General features: G+C 40.6%; 1 protein-coding gene across 1 annotated transcript in view; it reads right to left on the minus strand.

Moving 5' to 3' along the window:
• Positions 1–9,968: 9,968 nt before the first annotated feature.
• LOC135561540 (uncharacterized) overlaps positions 9,969–18,745 on the minus strand; it is a 19,042-nt gene continuing 10,265 nt past the window's right edge. The window contains exons 4-5 of the mRNA XM_065003240.1: positions 16,828–16,892; positions 9,969–12,184 (exon numbers count right to left, since the gene is read on the minus strand). Coding sequence (XP_064859312.1) covers positions 12,026–12,184; positions 16,828–16,892 — 224 coding nt within the window. The 3' untranslated portion in view covers positions 9,969–12,025. The remainder of the gene's footprint in view (positions 12,185–16,827; positions 16,893–18,745) is intronic.

An 18,745-nucleotide genomic window follows, 5' to 3' on the forward strand; every position in this document is an offset into this window, starting at 1 on the left:
ATTTTCATAACATTTAGGCAAGTTAGCTGGCTAACTCATTGATCCTGCTTTCATAGTACACCCCTCTGGCCGGATGTCCTCAGAGGGACAGAGAGGATAAAGGGTGTAAGATAACCCATGGTGCCCAAATGTTGTCTCTGCAAGGAAGTCTTAATAAGTGATGGGTGTCCCGTTTCAGCTTCGTTTGGAAGCAGTGTGATCCCAGACCATGTTTGATCGCCTCCTATGTTCAGCGTTGGGTGTTTTAGAGCTGAGATATTTATTTCTTGACTAGGGAGCATTTCTTTGGAGCTCTTCTCCTGTACGATAGAAGCAACTGTAGTTTATTTGGATTGGGGGAGTGCTGTTCAGTGGTTCCTTGACTTTTTTCCTCAGTGCAGTCACAGTGCTGTTCAATGGTTCCTAGACCTTTTTGGTCAGTTCAGTCACAGTGCTTCTCAATGGTTCCTAGACCTTTTTCTCAGTGCAGTCACAGAGCTTTGCTTGGGGGGATATTTCTAGTATGTGTACAGATGCAACATTTAGGTTTCCCAGGTTTTCCTTGAATCCTGGTAAGACGATTCCCAGAATCAAGAGGGAAAATCTGGAAATTAGTTGAAAAGCATGTTTAATTTTTTTTTCACTAGGCAAGTCAGTTAAGAACAAATTATTATTTACAATGACGACCTAGGAACAGTGGGTTAACTGGCCTGGGAACAGTGGGTTAACTGGCCTAGGAACAGTGGGTTAACTGGCCTAGGAACAGTGGGTTAACTGGCCTAGGAACAGTGGGTTAACTGGTCTAGGAACAGTGGGTTAACTGGCCTAGGAACAGTGGGTTAACTGGCCTAGGAACAGTGGGTTAACTGGCCTAGGAACAGTGGGTTAACTGGCCTAGGAACAGTGGGTTAACTGGCCTAGGAACAGTGGGTTAACTGGCCTAGGAACAGTGGGTTAACTGGTCTAGGAACAGGAACAGTGGGTTAACTGGCCTAACAGTGGGTTAACTGGCCTAGGAACAGTGGGTTAACTGGTCTAGGAACAGTGGGTTAACTGGTCTAGGAACAGTGGGTTAACTGGTCTAGGAACAGTGGGTTAACTGGTCTAGGAACAGTGGGTTAACTGGTCTAGGAACAGTGGGTTAACTGGTCTAGTGGGAACTAGGAACAGTGGGTTAACTGGTCTAGGAACAGTGGGTTAACTGGCCTAGGAACAGTGGGTTAACTGGTCTAGGAACAGTGGGTTAACTGGCCTAGGAACAGTGGGTTAACTGGGCCTAGGAACAGTGGGTTAACTGGTCTGGAACAGTGGGTTAACTGGTCTAGGAACAGTGGGTTAACTGGTCTAGGAACAGTGGGTTAACTGGCCTAGGAACAGTGGGTTAACTGGTCTAGGATCAGTGGGTTAACTGGTCTAGGAACAGTGGGGGTTAGGAAACAGTGGGTTAACTGGTCTAGGAACAGTGGGTTAACTGGCCTAGGAACAGTGGGTTAACTGGTCTAGGAACAGTGGGTTAACTGGTCTAGGAACAGTGGGTTAACTGGCCTAGGATCAGTGGGTTAACTGGCCTAGGAACAGTGGGTTAACTGGTCTAGGAACAGTGGGTTAACTGGTCTAGGAACAGTGGGTTAACTGGTCTAGGAACAGTGGGTTAACTGGTCTAGGAACAGTGGGTTAACTGGTCTAGGAACAGTGGGTTAACTGGCCTATGATCAGTGGGTTAACTGGCCTAGGAACAGTGGGTTAACTGGGTCAGTGGGTTAACTGGTCTAGGACAGTGGGTTAACTGGCCTAGGATCAGTGGGTTAACTGGCCTAGGAACAGTGGGTTAACTAGGGTTAACTGGTCTAGGAACAGTGGGTTAACTGGTCTAGGAACAGTGGGTTAACTGGTCTAGGAACAGTGGGTTAACTGGCCTAGGATCAGTGGGTTAACTGGCCTAGGATCAGTGGGTTAACTGGTCTAGGAACAGTGGGTTAACTGGCCTAGGAACAGTGGGTTAACTGGCCTAGGAACAGTGGGTTAACTGGTCTAGGAACAGTGGGTTAACTGGCCTATGATCAGTGGGTTAACTGGCCTAGGAACAGTGGGTTAACTGGTCTAGGAACAGTGGGTTAACTGGTCTAGGAACAGTGGGTTAACTGGTCTAGGAACAGTGGGTTAACTGGTCTAGGAACAGTGGGTTAACTGGTCTAGGAACAGTGGGTTAACTGGTCTAGGAACAGTGGGTTATGATCAGTGGGTTAACTGGCCTAGGAACAGTGGGTTAACTGGTCTAGGAACAGTGGGTTAACTGGTCTAGGAACAGTGGGTTAACTGGCCTAGGATCAGTGGGTTAACTGGCCTAGGATCAGTGGGTTAACTGGTCTAGGAACAGTGGGTTAACTGGTCTAGGAACAGTGGGTTAACTGGTCTAGGAACAGTGGGTTAACTGGTCTAGGAACAGTGGGTTAACTGGTCTAGGAACAGTTAACTGGTCTAGGAACAGTGGGTTAACTGGTCTAGGAACAGTGGGTTAACTGGTCTAGGAACAGTGGGTTAACTGGCCTATGATCAGTGGGTTAACTGGCCTAGGAACAGTGGGTTAACTGGTCTAGGAACAGTGGGTTAACTGGTCTAGGATCAGTGGGTTAACTGGTCTAGGAACAGTGGGTTAACTGGTCTAGGAACAGTGGGTTAACTGGTCTAGGAACAGTGGGTTAACTGGTCTAGGAACAGTGGGTTAACTGGTCTAGGAACAGTGGGTTAACTGGTCTAGGAACAGTGGGTTAACTGGTCTAGGAACAGTGGGTTAACTGGTCTAGGAACAGTGGGTTAACTGGTCTAGGAACAGTTAACTGGTCTAGGAACAGTGGGTTAACTGGTCTAGGAACAGTTAACTGGTCTAGGAACAGTGGGTTAACTGGTCTAGGAAGAGTTAACTGGTCTAGGAACAGTGGGTTAACTGGTCTAGGAACAGTGGATTAACTGCATTGTTCAGGGGCAGAATGACAGGTTGTTTACCTTGTCAGCTCGGGGATTTGATCCAGCAACCTTTCGGTTAGTGTCCCAACACTCTAACCAACAGACCTGTTGCTTTTGGTTTCTTTTGTAACTGAGCTTTTTTTAAACAAAATGTATCTCATTGAAATTTGCTTGTTTTTGAGAATTGTTCTGTTCTTTATCTTTGTGGAAGTTCAGTTTTTCTTTTCAAGGTGATTCGTTTACTGGGTTTGAAGGTGCCTTTGGGGGGATAGTTTCTCAAAACCTTTATTTATTTATTTTATTTTCATTACATCTTTTACTTGTTTGTTAATTAAATAAAATGTATTTTATTGACTGTTTTACAGTCTTGGGTGTCTAGGATAGAGTCAACTATATCTAAAGAAAGTCTTGGGTGTCTAGGATAGAGTCAACTATATCTAAAGAAAGTCTTGGGTGTCTAGGATAGAGTCAACTATATCTAAAGAAAGTCTTGGGTGTCTAGGATAGTTGGGTGTCTAGGATAGAGTCAACTATATCTAAAGAAAGTCTTAGGTCAACTATATCTAAAGAAAGTCTTGGGTGGATAGAGTCAACTATATCTAAAGAAAGTCTTGGGTGTCTAGGATAGAGTCAACTATATCTAAAGAAAGTCTATATCTGGGTGTCTAGGATAGAGTCAACTATATCTAAAGAAAGTCTTGGGTGTCTAGGATAGAGTCAACTATATCTAAAGAAAGTCTTGGGTGTCTAGGATAGAGTCAACTATATCTAAAGAAAGTCTTGGGTGTCTAGGATAGAGTCAACTATATCTAAAGAAAGTCTTGGGTGTCTAGGATAGAGTCAACTATATCTAAAGAAAGTCTTAGGGTGGATAGAGTCAACTATATCTTGGGTGGATAGAGTCAACTATATCTAAAGAAAGTCTTAGGTGTCTAGGATAGAGTCAACTATATCTAAAGAAAGTCTTGGGTGTCTAGGATAGAGTCAACTATATCTAAAGAAAGTCTTGGGTGTCTAGGATAGAGTCAACTATATCTAAAGAAAGTCTTGGGTGTCTAGGATAGAGTCAACTATCTCTAAAGAAAGTCTTGGGTGTCTAGGATAGAGTCAACTATATCTAAAGAAAGTCTTGACCAAGTCAAGGTCCCAGAAAAGGACCTGCACTAAAATACTTTATTGAAAGGAAACTTTGTATGCATTGATAATGATGAATTTTAAAATTAATTTTAACAACATTTCAAATGTTTTGTATGTATTTATTGCTTAGTGGCAGTATATTCTCAAATAAAATGCTAAAACATAGCTACAGATAAAAAGTAAAGATAACCTTTTTACATAATTGAGAATTCACAATTTTAATAAGGGAATATATTTAATTGTTCTAAAACACCTAGTGGGTGACACACAACTTTAATCAAAAAGACATAAAGCCTAAAGGCTCCATTAACAAAACGTACGATTTTCTAGAAAAACAGCACTGATTTTGAGTGAAAACCTCCTTCCATCAGCAAGGGCATTGAAGATGAAACGTGGCTGGGTCTTTCAGCATGACAATGATCCCAAACACACCGCCTGGGCAACGAAGGAGTGGCATCGTAAGAAGCATTTCAAGGTCCTGGAATGGCCTAGCCAGTCTCCAGATCTCAACCCCATAGAAAATCTTTGGAGGGAGTTGAAAGTCTGTGTTGCCCAGCAACAGCCCCAAAACATCACTGCTCTAGAGGAGATCTGCATAGAGGAATGGGCCAAAATACCAGCAACAGTGTGTGAAAACCTTGTGAAGACTTACAGAAAATGTTTGACCTCTGTCATTGCCAACAAAGGGTATATAACAAAGTATTGAGATAAACTTTTGTTATTGACCAAATACTTATTTTCCACCATAATTTGCAAATAAATTCATAAAAAATCCTACAATGTGATTTTCTGGATTTTTTTCTTCTCATTTTGTCTGTCATAGTTGAAGTGTACCTATGATGAAAATTACAGGCCTCTCTCATCTTTTTAAGTGGGAGAACTTGCACAATTGGTGGCTGACTAAATACTTTTTTGCCCCACTGTATATCTCTCAGGTAACGTAACAACTGCAGTGGTGTCATGGAGACTGACTGGTCTCTGGTTATTTTCAGGCATTCCTCCTGGCTCCTAATATAACAAAAAACAAACATTAAAACTAGTACACACGTCAACAGATAGTCGTCGTAATCAGTAGGGAAGAACAGACATGTCATTCAGTAAGGGACTGTAACAATATTTTCAGATAAAACACAACACAGAGGACTAGAGGTCAATAGAGCATTAATGATCAATGGAAATAGGTTGTTTTTCAGGTCAACATCTGTGTAGGAATTTCAGTCCTGGACTCATAGCTACACGGTGAGCATTCATTGGTCCAAATCGTCTATACGTTGAGCCTGTAACAGGATACTTGTTTTTTGGCCATTGGCCCAATTTTACTGCAAGGAATTCTAATTGGTCGACCACAGGCTAGGGTTATACATGACACCCTGTCCCTTTGTTCTGTGGAGGAATCACTGAGGAGAGAATCACTGAGGAGAGAATCACTGAGGACAGAATCACTGAGGAGAGAATCACTGAGGAGAGAATCACTGAGGACAGAATCACTGAGGAGAGAATCACTGAGGAGAGAATCACTGAGGACAGGGAAGAAGGAACATCCACCATCTACTTCTCAGCATAACGTCTATGATTCGTTCTCTTTGAATAAACCACTTTTTTCTCCCCCTGATTTGCTTTGGGGTTTGTGTTACTGAAGGATAACATCAGCTGCTGACACGACAAACACCTTGATACGTAACAAAACTAACTGATATCAGTAGAAATGGAGCCCCCCCCAATGTCCTCGTGACTCACTGTGTATTTTGTCGACCCAGAAGGCAGCAGGAATGAGGAGCAGGAACAGAGATTTGGAGGTCAGTACCAGGACCCAGCTCAGACCACATTCAGGGGTGTCCTGGTTGTTCTCTGTTTAATGGTGAGGTACATCATCACTGGGCAACTTTCTATGTTCTTTTCAGACCAACCAATCAGTGTGTCCCTCTACACATTACACCAATCGAAATGGAAATATTGTGTTTACACTGATATTGTTGACATAAAAAAAATCGTATGATGATACAAAGGTTAAACTAATGTTCCTCCATCAATTTTAGCCACATAAAAGACATTTATACACTTTTTATAGACTTTTTTTTCTCCAAAATAAACCAATCGTTTGAACAGAAACATGTAAATAAGAAGGAGTCTGTTCTCACCAAAGGAAATCCGAGTGGTGATGTTTCCATAGAGATAGACCTCCAGGTAATACACAACCTGGTCGGATCTCTTCTCCTCTTCTCTCCCCATGGTGCTGCAGGAGTACAGTCCCAGGTCAGACTCAGCGATGTTCTCAATCAGCAAGTCATAGGATCTCAGAGACCGCCTCCGTAGGAAGGTGAAGCGTGGGACAGGGATCTGTAGAGACTTGAAGACAGACACCTCACACGTTTCACTCCCACCAGAACAGTTTCTGATCCAGACTGTTTCTACGTTGTGTCTGACATCACAGTGAAGGACGACGTTGTCTCCTGGTCTGACTCTCAGCTCCACCTCTGCTGCAGAGATCCCATCCTGACTGGAGGAAACAGCACCTACAGGTAGCAGAGGAACAGTGTTAGGATGAACTGACTGGAGGAAACAGCACCTACAGGTAGCAGAGGAACAGTGTTAGGATGAACTGACTGGAGGAAACAGCACCTACAGGTAGCAGAGGAACAGTGTTAGGATGAACTGACTGGAGGAAACAGCACCTAGCAGAGGAACAGGTAGCAGAGGAACAGTGTTAGGATGAACTGACTGGAGAAACAGCCCTTTACAGGTAGCAGAGGAACAGTGTTAGGATGAACTGACTGGAGGAAACAGGTAGCAGAGGAACAGTGTTAGGATGAACTGACTGGAGGAAACAGCACCTACAGGTAGCAGAGGAACAGTGTTAGGATGAACTGACTGGAGGAAACAGCACCTACAGGTAGCAGAGGAACAGTGTTAGGATGAACTGACTGGAGGAAACAGCACCTACAGGTAGCAGAGGAACAGTGTTAGGATAGCAGAGGAACTGAACTGACTGGAGGAAACAGCACCTACAGGTAGCAGAGGAACAGTGTTAGGATGAACTGACTGGAGGAAACAGCACTCCAGCAGGAACAGTGTTAGGATGAACCGGAGGTAGCAGAGGAACAGTGTTAGGATGAACTGACTGGAGGAAACAGCACCTACAGGTAGCAGAGGAACAGTGTTAGGATGAACTGACTGGAGGAAACAACCAGCAGAGGAACAGTGTTAGGATGAACTGACTGGAGGAAACAGCACCTACAGGTAGCAGAGGAACAGTGTTAGGATGAACTGACTGGAGGAAACAGCACCTACAGGTAGCAGAGGAACAGTGTTAGGATGAACTGACTGGAGGAAACAGCACCTAGAGGTAGCAGAGGAACAGTGTTAGGATGAACTGACTGGAGGAAACAGACTACAGGAGGAGGAACAGCACTGACTGGAGGAAACAGCACCTACAGGTAGCAGAGGAACAGTGTTAGGATGAACTGACTGGAGGAAACAGCACCTACAGGTAGCAGAGGAACAGTGTTACGATCAATGCTATGAAACCACAACAACACTGTTAAAGACTAAAAAACAGGCCCCTTTACAATACACATGCTCTGCTATACAATACACAGAATAGACCACGGATTGAACTCTGTCAAAATAACTTACAATAAAAATTTTACCTTGAAATAATGGAGAATCAAATGTTATCATCTCAAATTGATCAATATAGACCAATAATGTAAAAGTTTACTCACTTAACAGTGTGATCAGAGCGATAAACAGCCTACTCATCCTAGGGTCTGGTGGAGACTGTCTGAGAGTAGCATAGAAGAGGGGTATTTCCACTCCAGCGTCGGAGCATAGAGTTAGAAAGAGGGCCCTCTACCCATCCTAGGGTCTGGTGGAGACTGTCTGAGAGTAGCATAGAAGAGGGGTATTTCCAGTCCAGCGTAGGAGCATAGAGTTAGAAAGAGGGCCCTCCCCTAGCTTCTGCCATCAAGGTTTCCGTGGACTTCTTCAATGATACTGCCCATGCTACAACATGCTTTGTGTCAACAAGCGCCCTCTACCCATCTCTATGGGTAGGAGGCCGTCATCATTTAACACCTTTGTTGAACCTCTTGATGCTCGTTTAGTCACTGGTGTAGGAAGCTCACACCACACCTGGGTTCAGATACTATTTGAAATCTTTCAAATACCTTAAGCGTTTGCTCTGGCCTGCCTGGAGTGCCAGATGGTTGCGGTTTGAGACCGTTCTATTGGTCCGTTTAGCCAGGCAAGCTCAATCAAGCACCAATTTAACTATTTGAAATGATTTCAAATAGTATTTGAACCCATGTCTGTTCAGACCACATACAGAATAGGTGGCGATTGGTGCTGGACGATGTCCCACTCAAGACAACGTGTTTAGGTTGCTATCTGGTTGCCTGGTTACCCTTCAGACATTCCCTTTAATACAACTTCTAGTCACTGGGGGACACCACACCATTCATTGGCCCTTTAATAGTGGTCCGTTTAGCCAGGCAATTCACCAATTTAACTATTTGTGATTTCTACTGGGGACTGTTAATACAGAATAGGTGGGTTGGTTCCCTTTAATAGTACTTCTACTGGGGACATTCCCTTTAATAGTACTTCTACTGGGGACATTCCCTTTAATAGTACTTCTACTGGGGACATTCCCTTTAATAGTACTTCTACTGGGGACATTGAATGGTATTGATGCACTGTCTCATCTAATCACTTGCTAAGATCAAACAGGTCATAAAGTGAGTGGAAACAGTTGTGGTTTTCTGCAGGCCTCCTACGCCTCCAGCCTCCTGCCCACACTGAGCAGCAGCAGAGCTGAATCAACCACAGACTCACCTAAGCATGCACTTTGCAAACACACACACACACACACACACACACACACACACACACACACAAAGGGTGTGTTGCAGAGGCTAAGAGGGTGTGGTTTATAGGGTGTGGTTTAGATGGTAAGAGGGTGTGGTTTAGATGGTAAGAGGGTGTGGTTTAGATGGTAAGAGGGTGTGGTTTATATGGTAAGAGGGTGTGGTTTAGATGGTAAGAGGGTGTGGTTTAGATGGTGACAGAGATGACAGTGTACTGGTTGATGAGTTAAAACACAAACTGATATGAGTAGCAGACTAGTCCTGTCACACCGTGTATTTTTCCCAACCAGAAGACAGCAGGAATGAGGAGCAGAAACATCTGGAGATCAACACCAGGATCCAGATCAGGTGAAGAGCGTTGGGCCAGTAACCGGGGTTGCTGGTTCGGATCCCTGAGCCCGCTAGGTCGTGGCCTCCAGAGCAAATGGATTTTCAATTTTAGATTCAGCTACTGATGTATTTGGTGAATATACCTGTAATAAATATATTTTTTAATCAAATATTACATTGTTCTGTGGTATAATTAACTTGACTTCATTGTGTAACTCTTGAGAATGTGGTTGAAAGCTTTACTGAGCTACTTTCAGTCAACTTTAACAATAGGCTAGAGGTGTTTGTATGAAACCATGGAAACTGCTGTTGTTCTGTTCAGCATCTCTGTCTTCCTCTAAAGCCACACCCTTTCAGCATCCAAACCGCACCCATTTTCCTCCAAAACACACCCCTTAGTATCTAAACCACACCCACTTCACGTTCAAAAGACACACCCCTGGCTTCTTAGCCACACGCTCAAATAGAAACCTCTGACAGGCTGCTGGAGCATTTGTCAAACCAAATAGCATGACCTTGTCTTCCTCTCAAGACACACCCTCTGGGCATCCAAGACACACCCTCTTTATATCAAGCCACGCCCTCCACACCCCTTAACACCAACCTCTGAAAGGTTGCAAAACTGATTGGCATGACCTGGAAGTGGAAGAGCACATAGGACAAGCAGTGAAATATAAAATAAAATAAATGTAATCTAATGAAATCAATGTTTATTCAGTGTAAGAGCTAAATGACTTAAATGTAAATGTAATGTAACATCAATACACTATAAAAAAAAAAAATTCCAATGAAATAACAACAGTTACATTTAAAACTATAACAAGAGCTATTTAATCATATTCCCTGAGTTTAACCCAAAAAGTGCCAACAGGTGTCAATTTTGACGCCAATGAGTAAAAATGTTTTCCGAATTTCAAACCCATTTTTTTTTCATCCTAAAATTGTAGAACTTTGTCAAGCACCTAGTTAATGACAAACACAAAAACAGATGATTTCTGTGTTAATATGGAGGAATGGAAAATCTCTTTTGTTTTCTACAGCTACGCTTTTTTAGTACATTTTTCTTCTTCTTCAGACTAAGAAGAAATTCAACTCAATAGTACAGTTTGTGATAAAAGCACCACATTTGGTACCGAGGTGACTGCCAAAATAATGGAAACATTTGAGTAAATGAGGAATTCAAAAGTCTTACTGAAAGCATTGGCTACTGAAGGGTTCGAGGAGCATAAAAACTATTGAAACCTTATTCGCCCTATTAAAACACTTTGTGTTGGTGTTTCCTTTATTTTGGCAGTTACCTGTAGATGTATGTATCTTTGTATGTACCTGAAAAGGTATAGAGCCACCCCGGTGCACGTATCGCCTATATCGGTGGCCATATTAGGTTGTACCGGTGTGTCAGCCTCTGAGTACTACAGAAACACAACATTTTTGAATGAATAACAGACAAATGTTCATAACAAGTGACTATGGATGAAATTGATCAAAATATATGTTCAAAACATGAAAAAACAAACAAAAAACGTATATTTTGAAAGATCAAATTAAACGAGAAATGTGATTTAAAAAAAAGGCTTATTCGGGGGGAATTGAAACCATTTACTTGTGTTACAAAAGGTTAATTACATTTTTTAAAATGTAGGTGCTTTGACATACAGTGTCCCTTTGCAATAATTACTCATTTGGGGTCCAAAATGACCGCCGCTTTTATGCCCCAAAAATATTGAAACATTTTAGGATTAAAAACAACAGTTGAAAAAAAAATGGAATGGAACCACCTTTAAAAATCCGTAATGTTATATATTATCATAGTCATTAACCAAAAGGGAACAGACAAATGAAAAAAAAAAAAATATTTTTTTTAAGGACTCGTATAAAAAACTTCAGGTCTCTTCAGATTGGAAGTTTAAAATATTCCATAGAAAAATAAAGTATTACAAACTCCCTGTAATGGTGTATAGGTCTATCTAACTCTAACCTATCATAGGATGAATGGTATAGGTCTCACACTCTGCTGGTATTGACGGATGGTATAGGTCTCACTCTGCTGGTATTGATGGATGGTATAGGTCTCACTCTCTGCTGGTATTGACGGCTGGTATAGGTCTCACTCTGCTGGTATTGATGGATGGTATAGGTCTCACTCTGCTGGTTTTGATGGCTGGTATAGGTCTCACACTCTGCTGGTATTGGTGGCTGGTATAGGTCTCACTCTGCTGGTATTGACGGCTGGTATAGGTCTCACTCTGCTGGTATTGATGGATGGTATAGGTCTCACACTCTGCTGGTATTGATGACTTGTGTAGGTCTCACTCTGCTGGTATTGATAACTGGTATAGGTATCACTCTTCTGGTTTTGATGGAAGGTATAGGTCTCACTCTGCTGGTATTGATGGATGTTATAGGTCTCACACTCTTCTGGTTTTGATGGATGGTATAGGTCTCACTCTACTGGTATTGATGGATGGTATAGGTCTCACACTCTGCTGGTATTGATGGATGTTATAGGTCTCACACTCTGATGGTATTGATGGCTGGTATAGGTCTCACTCTGCTGGTATTGATGGCTGGTATAGGTCTCACACTCTGCTGGTATTGACGGCTGGTATAGGTCTCACTCTGCTGGTATTGATGGATGGTATTGGTCTCACACTCTGCTGGTATTGATGGCTGGTATAGGTCTCACTCTGCTGGTATTGATGGATGGTATAGGTCTCACACTCTGCTGGTATTGATGGCTGGTATAGGTCTCACTCTGCTGGTATTGATGACTGGTATAGGTCGCACACCCTGCTGGTATTGATGGCTGAGTAGGTACTGAAATCAGAGTTCTTGGTTGTCTTCTTCTTCTTTGGTCTCCTCTGTCCCTGACGGATATCCAACGAGGCGTAACACAGGTCTCCTTCCTCCTGAGAGAGAGAGAGAGAGAGAGAGAGAGAGAGAGAGAGAGAGAGAGAGAGAGAGAGAGAGAGAGAGAGAAGAGAGAGAAAGAGAGAGAGAGAGAGAGAGAGAGAGAGAGAGAGAAAGAGAGAGAGAGGGAGAGAGAGACAGAGAGAGAGAGAAAGAGAGAGAGAGAGAGAGGGAGAGAGAGAAAGAGAGACAGAGGGAGAGAGAGAGAGGAGAGAGAGAGAGATGGAGGGAGAGAGACAGAGAGACAGAGACAGAGACAGAGAGAGAGAGAGACAAACAGAGCGAGAGAGAGAGGGAGAGAGAGAGAGAATGAGAGAGAGAGAGAGAAGAGAGAGAGAGAGAGAGAGAGAGAGAGAGAGAGAGAGAGAGAGAGAGAGAGAGAGAGAGAGAGGGAGAGAGAGAGAGAGAGAGAGAGAGAGGCAGATGGAGAGAGACAGAGAGACAGAGAGCGAGAGAGAGAGACAGTATGATTATATCATATATTATATTATGTTTTGTTGCTTATTCCATTTATTTTTAAAGAGTATCCTCGCCACTGATTTGAATAGAGCCCCACAGCGGAGGTGTTATAATACCCATAAACCCTAGCGGTGGTTCCAATCCTTTTTACCACTATTCATTTTTCCCATAGGTCATTTTAGAAACACTTAAAACAAGGCTGTGTTTAATGTAAAATTGCATGATGTTTTGATAACAGTGTAAATCTCTCTAAGACAAGGGGACTCTTGTCAATACATTTGCCAGTATCCCCCCCCCCCCTAAAAAATAAGGAAATTCTAATATGCTGCTAATGTGGCTATCATAAAGAACTACGGTGGCAGGGTAGTCTAGTGGTTAGAGCGTAGAGGAGGCAGGGTAGCCTAGTGGTTAGAGTGTAGAGGCGGCAGGGTGGCCTAGTGTTCAGAGTGTAGAGGTGGCAGGGTAACCTAGTGGTTCGAGCGTAGAGGTGGCAGGGTAGCCTAGTGGTTAGAGTGTAGAGGCGGCAGGGTAGCCTAGTGGTTAGAGTGTAGAGGTGGCAGGGTAACCTAGTGGTTCGAGCGTAGAGGTGGCAGGGTAGCCTAGTGGTTAGAGTGTAGAGGTGGCAGGGTAGCCTAGTGGTTAGAGCGTAGAGGTGGCAGGGTAGCCTAGTGGTTAGAGTGTAGAGGTGGCAGGGTAACCTAGTGGTTCGAGCGTAGAGGTGGCAGGGTAGCCTAGTGGTTAGAGTGTAGAGGTGGCAGGGTAGTCTAGTGGTTAGAGCAGGGGTGTCAAACTCATTTCGCATCGTGGGCCACATACGGCCTAGGGAGATGTCAAGTGGGCCGGACCATTAAAATTATACCATACTCTGCTACACTGCTCCACGAAATTGAAAATTTATGGAGTTGTATGAACAGTAGAATTCCATCACACAACTTTTGTTTTGAAGCTGCTGACTAACATTAAAGTGCACATTTTTTAAATCACCACAGTAAGGATTCATCTTCACAGAGCTGTATTCTTTCAATGCAAACAGTATCTAAGGCAGCATTTTAAAGGTGTTAGTCTAGTCTGGACTTGTATTTGTTCCTGAAACTTGGCATCTTTTGGCCTGTACAAGTGCATCAACACCAGGTGTCATGTCCTGACTAGCTGTCACTTTCAGAATGTCATTTAAGTGCTTGTTTGTGAGCCTTGAACGCATTTTTGTTTTATTGATATTCATCACTGAGAAAATTTGTTCACAAAGGTAGGTTGTCCCAAACATGCACAAAATTTTAGCAGCCAGGGCTGTTAATTTGGGGTACCCTGGTAGTAGATACTGATAAAATCTGTCCAGACCTACAGAGGCAAATTTGCCCTTCAAATCTGCATCACACTGCAAATCAATTATCTCTAGCTGAATTTCGACCGGCAGATCAGAAGCTTTAACTGTGAAAGGTGAGCGAAAAACTGAAAATTCTGTCTCAAGTTCACCAAATACCTGAAAACGTTTCTCAAACTCCCGCATTAGTCCTGCAATTTTGTCTTTGTACCGTTTCATGTCCGCATCAGGTCTGGTCACACACACATCTCTCAGACAGGGGAAATGAGCAGGGTTGCCATTTGCCAGTTGCATCTCCCACAAAGTCAGCTTCAACTTAAATGCATGTATGTTGTCAGAAAACTGTGTGACAACTTTTTGCGGCCTTGCAACATTTTGTTCAGATTGTTCAAGTGTTCAGTAATATCAACCAAGAATGCAAGGTCCCGTAGCCATTCCTGAGATTGTAATTCCAACACCGGTTTTCCTTTTTTCTCCATGAACTGTCCGATTTCCTCTCGTAGATCAAAGAAATGCCTCAGCACAGCGCCTCGGCTTAACCATCCCACTTCAGTGTGGTATGGCAGGCTGTGGGTAATGTTGCTGTCGCTGAGAAGTTTGTCAAACTGACGATGGTTCAGACCTCTGGACCGGATGAAATTTACAGTGCGAACAACCACCTCCATGACGTGGTCCATTTTCAGCGACTTGCAACACAATGCCTCCTGGTGCAAAATACAGTGAAATGTCCAGAAACGATCTCCTCCATTAAGGGCTTGTACTTTGTCTTTGAACTTTGTCGCGACACCTGCTTTCTTTCCGACCATGGATGGCGCGCCGTCTGTAGCCAGGCTGACAGCGCGGGACCAGTCCACTCCAACTCTGTCCAATGCAGCAACGACAGAGCCGAAAATGTCCTCGGCTGTTGTGGTGTCCATCATTGGCACCAACTCAAGAAACTCTTCAGTAACAGTCAATGTCTCATCAACTCCTCGAATAAATATGGCCAGTTGGGCCACGTCTGTGATGTCAGTGCTCTCGTCAATTGCCACGGAAAATGCAATAAATGACTTGACTCTCTGTTTCAATTGACTGTCTAAATCTGCCGATAGTTCGAAATCCTCTCTGCTATAGTATTCCTCGTCAGGCTAATATTGGCAAAAGCTTGTCGCTTCTCGGGACATACAAGTTCAGCCGCCTTCATCATGCATCGTTTAACAAAGTCACCGTCGGAATACGGCTTCGATGCTAATGCTATTTCGCTAGCAATTAGGTAGCTGGCTTTTACCGCTGCTTCACTGACTTCTCGGCTCTGGATGAAAGTTGACTGCTGTTTCCTCAGACCCGCCAGCAATTCGTTAATCTTATCTCTTCTCAGTTGTCCTTGCAAGCCGTCATATTTTTCGCTGTGATGAGTCTCGTAGTGGCGTCGAATATTATATTCCTTCAATACCGAAACTTGTTGCAAACACACCAAGCACGAAGGTTTTCCGTGCATCTCTGTAAATAAATAGGACGTGGTCCATTTTTCTTTGAAAATTCTACACTCCTTATCTACTTTTCTCCGTTTGGATAACGACATTTTGGCTAATGAGGGTGTAGCGGAGAGGTAGAGACCAAGGTATTAACAACGTCGTAACAAGCAGCAGATGGCGCATTGATACCGTCTGCTGTTTTCAGTCTGTCTCAGTGATGCGGCTTGTCTTCTACTCTGATGGAAAGAGTGCGCCCCTTAGCGGATAATCCATGAATTGCAGCGAATTAAAAATATTAATTCCATGTCTTTTATGCATTTTTTCCACTTTCAAATTATCCTGCGGGCCTGATCGAACCTCCTTGGGGGCCGGTTCCGGCCCGCGGGCCGGATGTTTGACACCCCTGGGTTAGAGTGTAGAGGTGGCAGGGTAACCTAGTGGTTCGAGCGTAGAGGTGGCAGGGTAGCCTAGTGGTTAGAGTGTAGAGGCGGCAGGGTAGCCTAGTGGTTAGAGTGTAGAGGTGGCAGGGTAGCCTAGTGGTTAGAGTGTAGAGGTGGCAGGGTAACCTAGTGGTTCGAGCGTAGAGGTGGCAGGGTAGCCTAGTGGTTAGAGTGTAGAGGCGGCAGGGTAGCCTAGTGGTTAGAGCGTTGGACTAGTAACCGGAAGGTTGCAAGTTCAAACCCCCGAGCTGACAAGGTACAAGGTGCCCCTGAACAGGCAGAACCCACTGTTCCTAGTCTGTCATTGGAATTAAGAATTTGTTCTTAACTGCCGATAGTTAAATAAAAGGTAAAACTACAAGTGCCATGATGATCTGGGTGAGACTGCTGAATTGAGGCAAGGTAAGAATGTCTGGATTAACTATTTAATGTGAGATATATATTTAATGTTAGCTGTAATGAATAAATCAAGCTACATTTCTTTAAATGGACAATTCTGTGAACTGTCTTGTGCAAGTTTTAAATTGACACAATAACTGTTAGCAAAGGTGTCAGCTAGAGATGACGTGCAGGAACATGCTGGGATTTGTAGTCTTGCATGATGTCTACTTTGACGATAATTAGCCTTTTCGAATCTGAGAGTAAACATAGAGATGAATATACTGATAAAAGTCATCTTGTCCGAGAGAGATTTACACGGTTATCAAAATGTCACGCCGACACGAAACACAGCCCTTATTTCATGTATTTTTGTAAAATGTTTGTAAAATTCCCTTTAGGAAAAATGAATGGTGGAAAAACGATTGGAATCATTTCCCTGTTTGACCACTAGGTTTTATGGGTATTATGACACCTCCACTGTGGGGCGCTATACCACTGGATAAAAAAGAAAGAAAAGTGGACTACAAAACAAGATGGCCGCTTGTTATAGAACTACAACACCCATTTTGACTGTTCATATACAGTACCTTCTCTCTGCTCTCACTTCCCCTGGTGGTCGTCCTGTTCAGAGGATCCTGAGTCTCAGTTGGAGCTGTGGAGTTGAGTTTGGCATTATTCCAGATAACTACTAAAGGACACATACTAACTTGTATGGCTTTATTTAACAAAAAAAAACTCAATGATTAAATGTTAGCACTGATGGTAGCGTTATAGTTTTGGACGTTTACGAGAAATATTTTTTTTCTATTTTCGACGGTAGCGCAAAAGAGTTTTGATGAATAAACATGTTGTGGGTGTGTCCAGGCCCCTCACCTGACCAATCAAAAAGTGCTCCATGGCTGAATAATGTAGTTTCTTCAAATTGTGTATTTACAACCTTTTATGTATTCAGTTGGCATCAACTCTTACTCCTTTACAGCGTAGTTCATTAAATAGCCTGTTCCATTTTTTTATTTTATTTAACCTTTATTTAACTAGGCAAGTCAGTTAAAGAACATATTCTTATATACAATGACGGCCTACACCAGGCCAAAACCCTGGAAGACGCTGGGCCAAATGTGGGCCGCCCTGTGGGACTCCCAATCACAGCCAGGTGGGATACAGCCTGGATTCGAACTACAGGGACGGTAGTGACGCCTCTTGACCTGAAATGCCTTCAGACGGCTGCACCACTCGGGAGCCCAAATGTGTTCAACATGGTTCTAAACGCATCACTTTCAATATGTTATAATAATGTAATAATAATAATAATAATAATAATAATAATAATAATAATGTAATAATAATAATAATGTAATAATAATAATAATAATAATAATAATAATAATAATAATAATAATGTAATAATAATAATAATAATGTAATAATAATAATAATAATAATAATAATAATGTAATAATAATAATAATAATAATAATAATAATAATAATAATAATAATAATAATAATAATGTAATAATAATAATAATAATAATAATAATAATAATAATAATAATAATAATAATAATAATAATAATAATAATAATAATAATAATAATAATAATAATAATAATAATAATAATAATAATAATAATAATAATAATAATAATAATAATAATAATAATAATAATAATAATAATAATAATAATAATAATAATAATAATAATAATAATAATAATAATAATAATAATAATAATAATAATAATAATAATAATAATAATAATAATAATAATAATAATAATAATAATAATAATAATAATAATAATAATAATAATGTAATAATAATAATAATAATAATAATAATAATGTAATAATAATAATAATAATAATAATAATAATAATAATAATAATAATAATAATAATAATAATAATGTAATAATAATAATAATAATAATAATAATAATAATAATAATAATAATAATAATAATAATAATAATAATAATAATAATAATAATAATAATAATAATAATAATAATAATAATAATAATAATAATAATAATAATAATAATAATAATAATAATAATAATGTAATAATAATAATAATAATAATAATAATAATGTAATAATAATAATAATAATAATAATAATAATAATAATAATAATAATAATAATAATAATAATAATAATAATAATAATAATAATAATAATAATAATAAATAATAATAATAATAATAATAATAATAATAATAATAATAATAATAATAATAATAATAATAATAATAATAATGTAATAATAATAATAATAATAATAATAATAATAATAATAATAATAATAATAATAATAATAATAATAATAATAATAATAATAATAATAATAATAATAATAATAATAATAATAATAATAATAATAATAATAATAATAATAATAATAATAATAATAATAATAATAATAATAATAATAATAATAATAATAATAATAATGTAATAATAATAATAATAATAATAATAATAATAATAATAATAATAA

The sequence above is a fragment of the Oncorhynchus nerka genome, linkage group LG18, assembly GCF_034236695.1.
Source record: "Oncorhynchus nerka isolate Pitt River linkage group LG18, Oner_Uvic_2.0, whole genome shotgun sequence".
Classification (NCBI taxonomy): Eukaryota; Metazoa; Chordata; class Actinopteri; order Salmoniformes; family Salmonidae; genus Oncorhynchus; species Oncorhynchus nerka.